At 41.6% G+C, this 14,869-nt stretch overlaps 1 protein-coding gene across 1 annotated transcript in view; it reads right to left on the reverse strand.

Moving 5' to 3' along the window:
- Window positions 1–14,869, reverse strand: part of LOC139049438 (proto-oncogene tyrosine-protein kinase receptor Ret-like) — a 379,568-nt gene that overhangs the window by 34,568 nt on the left and 330,131 nt on the right. Inside the window, exons 12-13 of the mRNA XM_070524812.1 lie at window positions 2,576–2,723; window positions 254–361 (exon numbers count right to left, since the gene is read on the reverse strand). Of these exons, the coding sequence (XP_070380913.1) occupies window positions 254–361; window positions 2,576–2,723 (256 nt within the window). The remainder of the gene's footprint in view (window positions 1–253; window positions 362–2,575; window positions 2,724–14,869) is intronic.

Genomic DNA, 14,869 nt, shown 5'->3' on the forward strand with positions numbered 1-14,869 from the left:
GGCAGATTCCGTAAAAGCCTGCTTAGAACGCCATTAAACACCTAAAGATATTTCACCAATGTGAGAGAAAAAAGGCCAGCAAAGAGTGAGGCCTAGTGCTTCATAAACTCAAGCAGCTTATTCCTGCAGCATGCTGGCAACATCAAAACAAGTGACATGAGTGAGACAAGAAAATAACTTTCACAGTTAACAATAAAAAAAAATCTACCAAAGCATTGAACAATATGTACTAAAAAGAATCCACAATACTCACCTTTCGTGGTGCAGCCCCCGAGAAGACGTATCACATTGGGATGGTTGACTTCCTTGAGCATACAAAATTCTGATAGCAAATCTTGTTCCTCAGCTGGTGTCCAACTGCCTAAAAGTGAGAATGGAAACAAGTTTGCACATGGAATCTCATGTTTGGTCACTTAAGGGAAGAGTTTAATTCATTAAACCTATATTGCATGTGTCACCATGTGTTTACTAATGATAAAATGCAACTGATTAGAGCACTAAACAACAGTAAGTCACTTTTGCTTTCAGTCTGTAAGATAAGTACATAAAATGTAACTTCATTAACACAACTCTGCACGTCAGGTGCCATGAACGAGCATTATATGTTGAAGCTACTCGATGATCAGCAAAACATCAAAACACTGAGTATTGACACGTGTACTTGTTTATCTTTCTCGAATGACCACTTTTCACCGGCTAACAAAGGTTGAATGTTATCGCTCAGCACAGGACGCACCTACAGGTAACGGAAGTTTCTCGAATGTTATCGATGGTTCTATCCGTTGTCACCAAACCTAGTGTAATCTGATTGTATGCGCAATGCGAATTGTGTAGTACTTTCTGCAAGACCCGCGGGCACCAGCAATTATTCTGGAACCTTCGATCACTCATGTAAAAAAACTGACATGCTTGCCCCGCAGATCAGATTTCACCGATCGCCAACTGTGTTCGCTACTATCATTGTGCTTTGAGTGCAACTTGCTTTTGTGGGCACAGGTTCACCCAATAACAGGTTAGTTAAGTTATTCACAGTTTTGCTGCTGTGTTATTCCCCCATAAATACATACTATGTGACAGTATGTAGCAGTTTGCTAAGAGAACCTTGTTCTTTGCTAAGGCTGTCCATGACCACAGTTCTAAACAGATAAAATGACACCAGCTCCTGTGAGGCCAACACAAAGCAGTGCAACCAAACCATGATATTGTAATACGTAATAAACAGTCTTTTGTGAAAAAGTACACCCAGGCCACTTATAGCATGACGAGAACTATGCAGGGTGCCTGGTACACCATCTGTGGCACAGTTGCCACTTTAAGGATTTGGAGGGGGGGGGGGATCTCAATCTTTCCAGCTCAGAGGAATGCCACCAGGTACTACGAAACATGTGTTTATGCAGGTATGATCAATTAATCTACATCTCAACATAACATCTAAAGGACATACATACATTACATTATGTGATGTATGTTGTAACAACATGACAAAAAGACTTTTTGAACCACACATGAATAGTTGCACCGCCCCAGAGGCCTCTTTTTGCCAGTTTCCCTACAACAGAATCATGTTTTCTTATTTGTTCAAATTATAGTTGGAAACTATCACGTCTGCTTGTCATATTTATCTACTCTGCCTATTTTCTGACACTACATACTTTTAAAATTAGTTAATATGATATGCTCAGTGTGCCATGCAGGGGGGTGAGGGGTGGGGGAGGGGTCCAGGAAAATAAGTACGCTGCACTTCCTCACCGCGGGAGTGTGCATTAATGTGTGCATGCAATGTATTTGATTTTGCTGTGATGGCGTTCTGCCATACAGCATCTGCTGCAAACATTATGCTGAATTTGTTCTTCATAATACTTCTGCTATGGCACCTGCAAGTATGGCTCACTAGCGTAAATTGAAAAATATCTACTAGATGTTCTATAGACATCTGCAGGACAGACAAACATCTGTCCAGTTGCGATATCCATAGTATGTATTTGTAACATTGTTTGCATAAATATAGATATCTATAGAATATGTGCAATGACTAAAACATCACATTTTACGGACATCTATGGAACATAAATGGTTATCTGGGCATCTAAAGGTGAACGTCAACTTTATGCGATTAACTCTGAAGCAATGTAGTGACACACTGGACACCACTAGAGAATGATGAGGTTTGAGCACTGAGGACAATCTGACAACGTACCGTATATACTCGTGTAAGGGCCGCACTTTTTAAAAAAATTTTGACGAGGTGCGACCCTTACACGGGACTGAACCTTTGGATCATAATGGTGCTGGCCCAGCTGGCGACTTGTGCACGCCCAGGATTTTGTCCACACTCCGGCTCTCGTCATTTAGTAGTGGCATGTGGAAGTAGGCAGTGTGTGAAAATTCGCCAATGCGCACATGTGGCATCAGGGCACCAAACGTGATTGCTTGTCAATTGGAATTTTTTTTCCCAAATTTTGGGCTTTTTTCCCAAATGTTGGGCTGCCAAGTTGGAGGTGCGGCCCTCACACGAGTCTATACAGTAAGTGTACTGTGGGCTGCTTATATATAGTTTTGAGAAAAACTAGGCCACCTTTTAGCATCTTGACCGCCACTGTCGTGAAGCCTCGCACACCGCCGATGTCACGGGCACGGGCTCGAACCACACGGCCGAATTCTCCTTCACCCAGACTTTGCTCCAAGATTAGGTTTTCCCTGGGATACTCCCACTGCTCATCCACCTATACAGCAAATTGAGGTAGCTATGATATTACTGTAATCAATCAAATTGCATACACAGTAACTGAATTGCATCTTGGTGTCATTAGCAACACAGTGAATTGCTCTGTAGCTCTGGCAAGGAATGCCAGAGTCCTGAACACTTCATGCCGTACCAAGCATATGAGATAATAAATGTTTTATTTCTCTCTCTCTCAAAGTGACACTAAAGGCAAATATTAAGCAAAGCTAGAATGAAAGATTATGCTTCTGTAATAACGAATTCGTCATTCGTAATGAAAACAGAGCTTTTGTAAGCAAGAAAATGACGGTAATAAAAAATTGGAGTGGCGCCATCTATTGTCGACTATGGTATCTCTTACATGTGGCGTCAGCACCTCCGATTCACAAAGAGCTGCCGTGACCTGCCACTGCGAATGGCATCGCTTTCCTCTGTTTACAATGGCCAATTGACCAACCTGCCGGCTTCTGCAGCAGAGGCTCAAGTGACCTTAACTGGCAACCTGAACCCAAAAAGAGCCACAGAGCGACCCATGCAAGCTGAGCACCTACACCCGCCAAGCAATACGCTTCGTATATAGAGCTTAATAAAGAGTCTACAAAAGACATAACAATGGCATAGAGGGTGGTCACGTTGAGATAACGTCAAGTCCTCTGCTTTGGTGCGGGCGGTTCAAGTTGAGAAGCAGCAGCGGGACCTTCAATGGCAAATCCTTAGGCAAAAAATTGATATATTGGCATACAAAAAAACGATGACAGACTTCGAAATGAATGCTCTGTTGATCTAACTCGACTTAGTACTTTCCTTTAGTGTTCCTTCAAGCACCAGCCAGTCTAATATCACACAAAGAATCATTCAGACATTGCTAATTATTTCTGTAATTACCTCTCACTGATAAACACAGTGAAGATAACATTCTGTGTATTTAACAAAGAAACATGCTGCAAAAATAAGCATCATCAAAGAAAGACAAATACAGTCAAAACCACTTATAACAATATTCAAGTGCCAAGCAAATTCCATTGTTATAACCAATAATTGTTATAACCGAGTTGCACAAAAAAAGAAGAGACAAACATCCAAAGATTTTAATTAACAGAAAGAAGTACAGTCGAACCCACTTATATTATTATGAGTTGTAACAACATTCCGTGTAACAATGAGAAGCTACTTCAGTGAACTTTTGTTTGCATTCTAAGGTAAAATATTCATTTACTACAACGTTCCCACGCCACATTATTTGCTATTTAATCTGGCTGCTGGGTGTCTGCACTGAAGAGAAAAGAAACGTGAAATCCAGGGGAAAAAATGAGAAAAACAAACATGAGGTGCTGCATACACCAGCGTACCCCAAACTTTCGCCACACCCTCTCCATTCTACTTCTCTGATACGCAAGTCGACTGCACTGATATACAAGGGGCAGATGGGAGGCAAAGAGGAGCGTGAGGCTGCCAATGTGTAGGTTGATGCAATGAAGACGTGTCGTGCGGGGTGAGTGACACAAATGCGGGTGTGGCAAAGGTATACCCCGCATATACCTTTGCTGCTGCATGCAGGCGAATGCAGCGGTTTGCATTTTTTCCCCCCAAGGATTTTGTGTTCTTTTTTTTTTCGGCGCACATACCTAGTAGGCTAAATTATTATGACCAATAATGCGGCATGTGAGTGTTGTTGCAAGCGGTTTATTTAAACCTAGAACATATACGAAAGGTCATCTGCTCCTTGTTACATCTGATATATTGTTAAGACAAGGATCATTATAAATGGTTTCCACTGTAGTCCAAAGAGCACGAGAGATGATTTTCATGTAGCATGCTTCTAGCTACAAGCACGGAATTGAAAAGTAACTTTATAGTATGTTCAGTGCGGTGAGATGTAATGCAGAACTTTAAAAGGTGTTAAAAATGTAACATACATATTTAGAAAAGTAATTATGCCATATGAGCCTGTGACCACCACCAGTGGAGGTAAGCAGGAAGCCATTTCAGGTGCCTTTTTTTTTTCTAGGAAATTATCAGAGTATTACATGGCAAGGAATGCCCTATTGTGTATTCTCCTCATTATAGTTGATTTTCTCCCCTGATTCAAGTTATGGCGAACACAGATATCTGCCCAAAAATTTTGCTAACTATTTAGATAACACTGCAATTAAAAATCAAATGGAGGTGTGACCTGTTCAAATCTTTAGCGACATGTCTTGTGCACTTTTATCACCAAATAATTTATTTGTGTTGTGTTGATCTGTTCAAGCGTGCCCCAATTGCGCATTTTGACCTTTTGGACAGGCTAAAGAGGGCAACTTCAAAGAGCAGTAGATATGTGTGAAATTCTGTGAAACTAGAATTTTTTTTTTTATGAACATGCACTAGATGTTAAAAATGCCCCTTGGGGATTTATCTTCAGAGGAGACTGCCAACACAAAAAGGAACAAAATTATTTAAACAAAAGGCCACACTTTGAAGGTTGAGCAAAACATCCCCTGATTTGTTCAGAATATGTCATTTGCCATGAGTTTTCTCTAGAACAAAGAGAAGCCAGCAGATACTAATTGTAGCTATTAGAGAAACTGAATGAGAGAAATTGAATGCAGAATGAATGTCCTTGTTTGAAGAACAGTTCTTTGCACTTTTTAGCCACAATAAACTTATTGTGGATGCAGCACAGCATAACATGCAGAAAAAGTACCAGAAGAAAGTAATATTTTCGGCTGTGACAGGCCAGAATTGAGAGGCAAACCGAACCTGAAACTTTTTTTGGCAGAAAAAACAAAAAATGACACTTTCAATCACGGGAAGCCTGGGTTGACTGGTAAATGGATCATGATCACGATTGTTTGCGGATCACAATCAGACTGAGCTTTCAAGCACATATGGCCCGTCGGTAGATGACAGTTTAATCACTCGCAAGGGTGTCCTGGAGCTGCTCCTAAATATAAATATGAAAAATCTGCTGGTCCTGATAACATTCCCAATGCTTTCTTGAGGCGTTATGCCGATCAAATATCGAAATTTATTTCAGATTTTTTAAAGTTATCCTTAAAATTAGGAGAAATACCTGCAGACTGGTGCAAAGCACGCATTCTGCCTGTACACAAGAAAGGAGATCATCTCAAATTTTCAAACTACTGGCCTGTATCCATTATTAGCACGAGTTGCAAGCTATTGGAACATATTGTCGCTGGTTTCATACAAGGGTTCTTCAAAGATCAAAACATACTATCACCTTTTCAGCACGGTTTCAGAAAAGGACTCTCCACGTTGGCCCAGCTAGTAACGACCATACATGAACTTTCTCAAATACTTGATTTATCCAGACAAATAGATGTGCTCTTTCTGGACTTTAACAAAGCATTTGATAGGGTTCTCCATAGTAACTTACTACATTAATTAGAAAAAATTGGACTTCCTCTTGGTATGATACAGTGAATTCGTGTGTACCTAAAAGATAGGGAAGTTTGTTGAAGTTAGAAATTGCAGTTCTAGTGCCCGTCAGGTCACCTCAGGAATTCCACAAGGCAGTGTGTTAGGGCCTTTGTTATTTTTAATTTATGTCAATGATTTGATTGATGCTATTCCTCTAATGTGTCCATTCAGTTATACGCTGATGACAGCGTTATCTCCAAGGAAATCGTGTCCCATGATGATCATGATGTGTTGCAGAGATGCTGTGTGGCAATCTCTGACTGGTGCTCAAATTGGGGAATGCAGCTCAATGCGGAAAAAAAGACATACGAGTAAAAAGAAAAAAATTTCCCAGGAAATTTCATTACCAGCTTGAAAACAAAGCTATCACCGAAGTCGAAAAATATAAATATCTTGGCATTACTCTTACCAATAAACTCACACGGTCAACACATATCTCGGATACCTGCTCAGCGGCATTGAAGAAACTGTGGTTCGTAAAGAGGAAGCTTAAACACGTGCCTATAGGAACTAAAATATTAACCTACAATGCAATAGTGAGATCTAAATTAGAATATGCTGCTGAAGTCTGGGACCATCATACTAAAAAGGACATTATGGAACTCGAGTGAGTCCAGAAAAAAGCTGTGAGATTTATATACGGAAAATGTGCCAGGAAAGATTCCCCGTCCTCATTAATGTTACAAAACAGAATACAGACACTACAAATACGCAGAAAAATTAATCGCCTTGTACTACTACACAATACTCTTTCTGGAAAAAAATAATATGTCGTTACCCGCTTCTGTGTGTTGCCCTACTACGAGAAGAACATGACACAGTCACGAATATTTGCTTGCACCAATTTTCGCTAGAAGAAACGGTTACAAGTACAGTTTCCCCCCCCGAACAGTAAGCGAGTGGAATGTGATCCCCGCTTCTTTTTATGCATTAAGTTCATTTTATGCAACATTATTTGCGCCTGTCGGTATTTTCTTTTTGCTTACTGTAATGCCCCTCCTGCTTGGGCCAAAGTATTGGCCTGCAGTATTACTAAATAAAATAAACCCACACAAACTCAGACCGGTAGAATACGATTGAAGTACAATCAGTAAATACGCAGAGTACAATTGGCACAAGACCCTGGTTGATGCCAAGTGGCCACCGGTGCCAAGAACCCACCGTCCAGCCTTTAGTAAAGACAACATAACTAGCCTGTCTATGCAAAAGTAAGCCAGGTCTCCTTGCACAATGTTTGAGAATGCAGATGGAGAATGCAAATTAATCATTAGCGTGGAAGAGAAGCCCTAAGACGAAGTTCACATTCCTGAGAACAGTGGAGACTGCAGCAGCGTTGGAACGTTGGCTGTGTTAGAGTTCGACGAGAGTGAATGTAGCACCAAGAGAGCGCTCGATCAGCCGTAAGTAGATTGTGGAGTTCAGATGACGAAGCACGTCCAGCAAGCAACTAAGGCAAGCATTTCGCAAGCACAGACAAGGGCGCTTCACAACTCTAAAGCTGACAATAAAGCTGACAACTTAAAGAGCTTGCTGCCGAGCAGTGTCGTCTTGAAGGACGGGAGGAGACCCAATGTATGCAGTAGAATTGAGCCTTTATAAATAATCACGATTCAATAGTATTCATCATAAAGTAAAATAGCACGTTCTGTAATAATTACATTGATTTTTCCCACTTTGTTATTTTTGACAAAGCAACACTTTTAGGAAAACTATCATTTCCAAACTGCATTGCCAGAAGCTCCTTTCAAGGCAGTCCATAGAGCGAAATTTTGTCAAGAACAAGATGCACTACTTTTTAGGTTTCTAAGTTATTTTGAACACAATGAAAGTATCTCATATTTGACATGGTAACAACACAAAAAACAATCTTTGTTTTCAAGTGGCGAGAGTTGCAGAAACAGCACTAAAAATAAAGAAGTGGCTGCCCTTACCCTCAATTAAAGGCCACCTGAAAGGTATGTATTCAAAAATAAATACTATTATAGCTCTCTTATATTTCAAATGATAGTTTTCCTAAGTTGACACACTCAACTTAGAACGACAGAAAGCTGAGCTAGTTGGTAAGGATTCATTATGCAAACTGTTCAGTATGATGACCAAAACTTTTTTTTTTCTGTTACTGCCAGGGTGATGACACTTAAAATGTATTCTAATGACAAGAAAAAAACACCCTGAAAAATTTCATTAGAATTGGTTGAATGGTTCAAAAGTTTACTTTTAATCCCCGCATCCCCCTTAATGCAAAGGTCCAAACAAAGTTGATATTTACGCCAATATCAAAGAATATAGGGCTGAACTGCAACTTTTTGAGAGCCCAAATCAGGGAGCACATTCGCTGTTGAGTGAAATTCAGTGCAAAAGTTGAGGCGAAGTTGACATTGTCATTTGCTATGTAAATGCTCTGGGGCCCGACAAAACAAGTTAGAGCACTTTGGTGGCCTTGTTCAGAGATGATGAAATAAGCTTTATTAAAAAACAAAAAATAGAGGTGGCGATCTTGTGCATGTTGCCCTGAGGTGGGTGGCTTCCTTAGTCCAGGATGTCATGGCCCTCGGCTGTCCACCTTGCTTGGTCCACCAGTTGTCTCTGGTCCTCCGGGTAAGTGCTGGTCAACAGGTCCTCCCCCTGCTCTTCATATGGCACTCCGTTTACTGGCACCTCCGTAACACCACTGCACTACCAAATCATATGATAGAGTGTACTGGGTTTTCCACCGAACTGACAGCTGTATTCTTATAGTGTGGGATGTATTTTGTGCAATAATGTGGCTTGTGGGAGGAATTTGTTCGGAGTCTTCGTAAGTGCATGGCTTCATCCCTACTAAGTGTGAGATGAAGTAGTGGGTATTTCCTTTTGTGTAAGCTGTAATGTTCTAGAATGTCTCGGTACTGTTTTTGGATGAGCGTCAAAGTATGACTGCCTCTCGGGGATGCACGGTTGGCATGACCTCGGGCTGCAGCATCAGCCGCTATGTTCCCCGTAAAGGAGTCGTGTCCAGATGTCCGCACAATATGAATGTCTGGTGGGTTGTGCAGCTTGAGTAACAGATTGAGCACCAATGTGGAGATATGGCCTTTTTGAAAATTTCTGCATGCTGCTTGTGAGTCGTCAAAATTGTAATTTGTCCCTGACAGGTTGTTATGGTGAGCATAATTACTGCCTCTACTGCCGAGTCAGTGTCGATCAGAATGAATGTTGCTGCACTAAGCTCCTTTCCTGTTCTGTCTGCGACTCTCACCGTGTGTGCCATACTCCTCGGGTATCGAACGGCATCAACGTACTTGTTGTGGCGCCTTTCTCGTAGGCATTCTTGAGTGCTCTGATTCTTGCCTCTCGTCTGCCCTTGTGGTACATCGGGTGCCTGTTGCGAGGTATATTAGCAACTGTAATACACTCTCCGAGTTGGAGAGGTATGCGTTTGTGTTCATTGTATAGCTCGAGCCCTTCTGTGTATCCAAGTCGGCACAGGGTGGCTCTACTAGGTTTTGTTAGATTGGGTCACTCGATTTGGTTGACTCTGTGAGCTTCTGCTATCTCCTCCCAGGTGTTATGAATGCCCAGTTGGAGCAGCTTCTCTGTTAAAGACATTGTTCAACTTCTTCTTTTCCACGTTCTTCAGTCCCAAATACAGAGTGCTGTAAATGATGCGGCTGGTGGCTAGGGCCTGTGTTAGTTTTAGAACATCTTCTTCCTTGAGCCCACATAGTTTGCTTGCCACTCATTTCACCAGATGTATGACTTGAGTGATGGTGATTTGAAGCTTCTGAAGGATGGCCGAGCCTGCTCTGGCCATTAAATTCGACTTCAGAGTTGGGCATTGAAGGTGGTGGTTGACCTCTCCTTCTGTGCAGTACAAGCACTTTTGATTTTTCAGGGGCACAGGAGAGGCCGCACGCTTTGAGATATGTCTCCGTGAAATCGACACCTTCCTGTAAGACATCTTGTTGTTCCCCCATAGAGCCTCTTGTGACCCAAAATGTAATATCATCTGCGTAAATGGCATGACTGAGTCCACCAATAGTGCATAGTCTCTCAGGTAGTTTCATTATTGCAATGCTGAAAAGCGATCAGAGAGGAAATGAAAATATTCCAGAATCCCTCTACCTGCAATGCCGACAGGCGTCTGGAGCAGTTTCAGCTGAAACTTGTGAACTGCAGTCAAGCAGCCTTTTGAACTACAATTGTCAGAAAGAGAACTTTCTACAGTTCAACAGAGGTCTTATGTCTGAATAGTTTGCAAACCTGAAAGAATTTGTTGCGCGCACAGTTTCTTATTTCGGTACCATCAAATCTCTGCCCGTGTTGTTGCACGCCACATTCACAGCTATTGCCGCCAAACTTAGTGCGATAAGCATCTTGCCCTATCCGTTTTACAGTGTGTGCTGCATAGTGTCATTGGTAGCGTACAGCGTGCTTTTGGTACGCAATAATCAAAATGCGCTGCTGTTTCCTGCTGCAAGCTGCGCGATGTGGGCATCATGTTTCGGTTTGGCGGCATCCGGCGTCGCCCACCAGCTCGATTTCATTTCGGTTTGCCGTCGCCATCTTGAAACACTACGCGATGGGAAAACAACAAAATGCGTTTCTGGCTGCCGGAGCAACACCAGCTCGACACGTGTCAGCGTCATGTGCCGCAACAATCTGCACGACGCTTCGCTTCGCATTGCATAGATGTCAATAGTTGAGTCTGTCAATTTTTTTTAGTTATTTGGGACCGTGCGTTTTCCCGGTCGGTAAGTTTTTTCTCGCGGCTTTTATTTTTAGTTTTCAAAACGTATGAACAAGGTTCTACTGTATATTTTACTACTAGAGTGCGCAAATGGAAAGAGTAATATATTTTGCCTCATAGAAGAATTTAGCAATGACTTCTAGTAGCTTTACTAGGTGACAGGATGGACAATAGCACACACACACACAAAAAAAAGACCGAGTTAGCTGGTACTAATTCATGGTTATGAGCAGTGCAAAAACTCAAGAGGATAGTAAAGAGGTACATAAGAGAAATGTCGATCTTCAAGTACATTTTATTGACAGAAAAGCTTTATTTTTCGGTACCAACATATAAGTTGACATACTTGCTATCAGCTATCATGGCGGCAACGAGTTAATAACAAGAACAAAAAGAACAGCGAAGAAGGAACTGCAACTTGCCAACTGCATCGCTCTACGAAAGTGAAAAACGAAACAAACCTAAGTGTGCAATGTAATGGATACCCATTTACTATCAACGAAAGTCATTTAATTTATCAGATAGGCAAAGTACAGAAATTAAAGAAAGAAAGAATGTTATATGTTTTCGCTAACATGCACACACTAACCATGCAGCTGGAAAAAGACAGAAGCATTACACTTAAGGAAGTGCACTGGTTCACCAGCCTTTAACGGTGCTCCCATGCTTCTACAGCACCACAATACGCATGTACATGAGTTAGGAGGAGCATACCACACACACAAAAAAAGAGGGTTCTTGTTGCATTGGCCAGTCTTCAGTTTGTTTATAGGATGATAAAATGGCTTTTCTTGACAGGCATGAAACATGCACTAGATTATCACCTAACATTCGCTTAATATTAGCTTTCTCGGTGTTATGAAGTAGGATATTTTTCTTTTTAAAGCGAAGCTTTTTTTTTTAACCTTCCTGGACTTTCCTAACTGTGGATGCGGGGTGCTGCTGCTGTCTTGCCGAATAGCTCACAGTTAAAAAGAATTGAATTATGAGCCCGATAGTGGGATTGAACTTCCGTCTCCCAGTACAGCAGCCCGATGCTCTAACCATTAGGCCACAATCACATGTATACTTCTATTATGCCAATGCCAACTAGCTCTTTGAGATTATCGCCACGTGTGTCACATTGCATGGAACGGGTGCGTGAGAGCACATGTGCGCACTCCAGTTTCTATTATGCCAAAGACGTAGGAATGAAATGGGCAAATTTATGGCTATTGATTAAATACTTCACAAAAGCTTCACTTCACAAAGATTCCAAGATGTACGTTGGACCTGCATAAATTTTTTTTTTTCTTTATACGTTCCTTGTTATCATTTGTAGGCTACCATCTGTCAGTGAACATGCAAAATAGACAGTTTTTGCTGAATAAAATTTACTTGAAGTTCACTTTGTGTACTACACTGTAGACATATGTTAAGGTGTCATGCTGGCCCATTCATTTTGTGTGTGTTTTACATGTACTATGTTATAATAAAATAAATACATATAAAAATTATCAGGTCAACTTCAGTGATTCCTCTGAGCCTGAACTGATTTACTGCTATAGCAGCAGGCTCTCAGAGTCAACACCTTCATTAATTAAATTCTGGGGTTTTACATACCAAAGCCATATATGGCTATGAGGCATGCTGTATGTAGTGGGGGACTCTGGATTAATTTTGACCCTCTGGGGTTCCATAACATTCGACAATACTATCTTCTCAAGAACAACTACTTTGATGTGTGCACAATGTCGCCTTTATCTGTTACAGTATCACCAGTCGGGGCCTCCGAAATACATACACAGACCACTCTCAGGGCCTGCATAGTGCACGAAACCCTACAGAAATTGCCAAGCATAAAAGCTCAGTGGTTAATGCATCCGGCTCACAATTGCACGTTACTGAAGAGGCACGAGTTTAATCTCCAGTGGCAGTGGTGGGCAAAGTTGTTTTTGATGCTGATGAAGATAAGAAGGTGAACTGACGATGATGGCTTAAACAGACTGACAACCAATTTTCAGGGTACCTATTTTATTATAGCATTGGAAAGCTTACCATACCAGTCAGAGCGTCTAATCCTGAAGTGGCAACGTGGAGAACGCCGTGCAAAATTTTTTCTCCAAATTTTTCTATCTGATGTGAACATGTAGTCGTTCACTGGAAGCATGCTGGAAACGGTGATTGGTGTGCGCAATAGTGATTATACGCCAGCATTAGTGGGAGGCAGACGACAAATGCGGCCGTAACTGTAAGAAAGTATTATTTCGCTCATCAAGTGAATGCTCCTGCTATTCATATTTACTGGAGTGTTAAAGTATTTCTGCGATAGTCGCTATGTGTTTTTGTGGTTTCCTGTCCAACTGCTTTGTTATTTAATCAGTCAAAATCAAACCAATCGGATCGAAAACAAAACGATGCTTCTACACGTGATTCGTAGTTCAGCATGTTGCTGTAGCCATGCGTGCACTTTTCATTTCCGAAGCATAGAATAATGCGAAAGCGTCAAATAATCTAGCAACAGCAATTTTAAGCAATAATTATGTTGTACTTAATAACAACCAATTTACGTACAGAAATCTCATAGACTACATCTGAAGTAGCAAGATTTCACTGCCAGGCCTCGCCACTTACTGGTTTTCGAGACTGTCTTTGACAATTTAAAATTATCATCATCATCATCATCAGCCTGGTTACGCCCACTGCAGGGCAAAGGCCTCTCCCATACTTCTCCAACAACCTCGGTCATGTACTAATTGTGGCCATGCCGCCCCTGTAAACTTCTTAATCTCATCCGCCCACCTAACTTTCTGCCGCCCCCTGCTACGCTTCCCTTCCCTTGGGATCCAGTCCGTAACCCTTAATGACCATCGGTTATCCTCCCTCCTCATTACATGTCCTGCCCATGACCATTTCTTTTTCTTGATTTCAACTAAGATGTCATTAACTTGCGTTTGTTCCCTCACCCAATCTGCTCTTTTCTTATCCCTTAACGTTACACCTATCATTCTTCTTTCCATAGCTCGTTGCGTCGTCCTCAATTTGAGTAGAACCCTTTTCGTAAGCCTCCAGGTTTCTGCCCTGTAGGTGAGTACTGGTAAGACACAGCTATTATACACTTTCCTGTTGAGGGATAATGGCAATGGTTCATGATCTCAGAATGCCTGCCAAACGCACCCCAGCCCATTCTTATTCTTCTGATTATTTCCGTCTCATGATCTGGATCTGCCGTCACTACCTGCCCTAGGTAGATGTATTCCCTTACCACTTCCAGTGCCTCGCTGCCTATTGTAAATTGCTGTTCTCTTCCGAGACTGTTAAACATTACTTTAGTTTTCTGCAGATTAATTTTTAGACCCACTCTTCTGCTTTGCCTCTCCAGGTCAGTGAGCATGCATTGCAATTGGTCTCCTGAGTTACTAAGCAAGGCAATATCATCAGCGAATCGCAAGTTACTAAGGTATTCTCCATTAACTTTTTTTCCCCAATTCTTCCCAATCCAGGTCTCTGAATACCTCCTGTAAACACGCTGTGAATAGCATTGGAGAGATCGTATCGCCCTGTCTGACGCCTTTCTTTATTGGGATTTTGTTGCTTTCTTTATGGAGGACTACGGTGGCTGTGGAGCCACTATAGATATCTTTCAGTATTTTTACATACGGCTCGTCTACACCCTGATTCCGTAATGCCTCCATGACTGCTGAGGTTTCGACAGAATCAAACGCTTTCTCGTAATCAATGAAAGCTATATATAAGGGTTGGTTATATTCCGCACATTTCTCTATCACCTGATTGATAGTGTGAATATGATCTATTGTTGAGTAGCCTTTACAGAATCCTGCCTGGTCCTTTGCTTGACAGAAGTCTAAGGTGTTCCTGATTCTATTTGCGATTACCTCAGTAAATAGTTTGTAGGCAACGGACAGTAAGCTGATCGGTCTATAATTTTTCAAGTCTTTGGCGTCCCCTTTTTTAAGGATTAGGATTATGTTAGCGTTCTTCCAAGATTCCGGTAC

Source organism: Dermacentor albipictus, chromosome 1 (genome assembly GCF_038994185.2).
Source record: "Dermacentor albipictus isolate Rhodes 1998 colony chromosome 1, USDA_Dalb.pri_finalv2, whole genome shotgun sequence".
NCBI lineage: Eukaryota > Metazoa > Arthropoda > Arachnida > Ixodida > Ixodidae > Dermacentor > Dermacentor albipictus.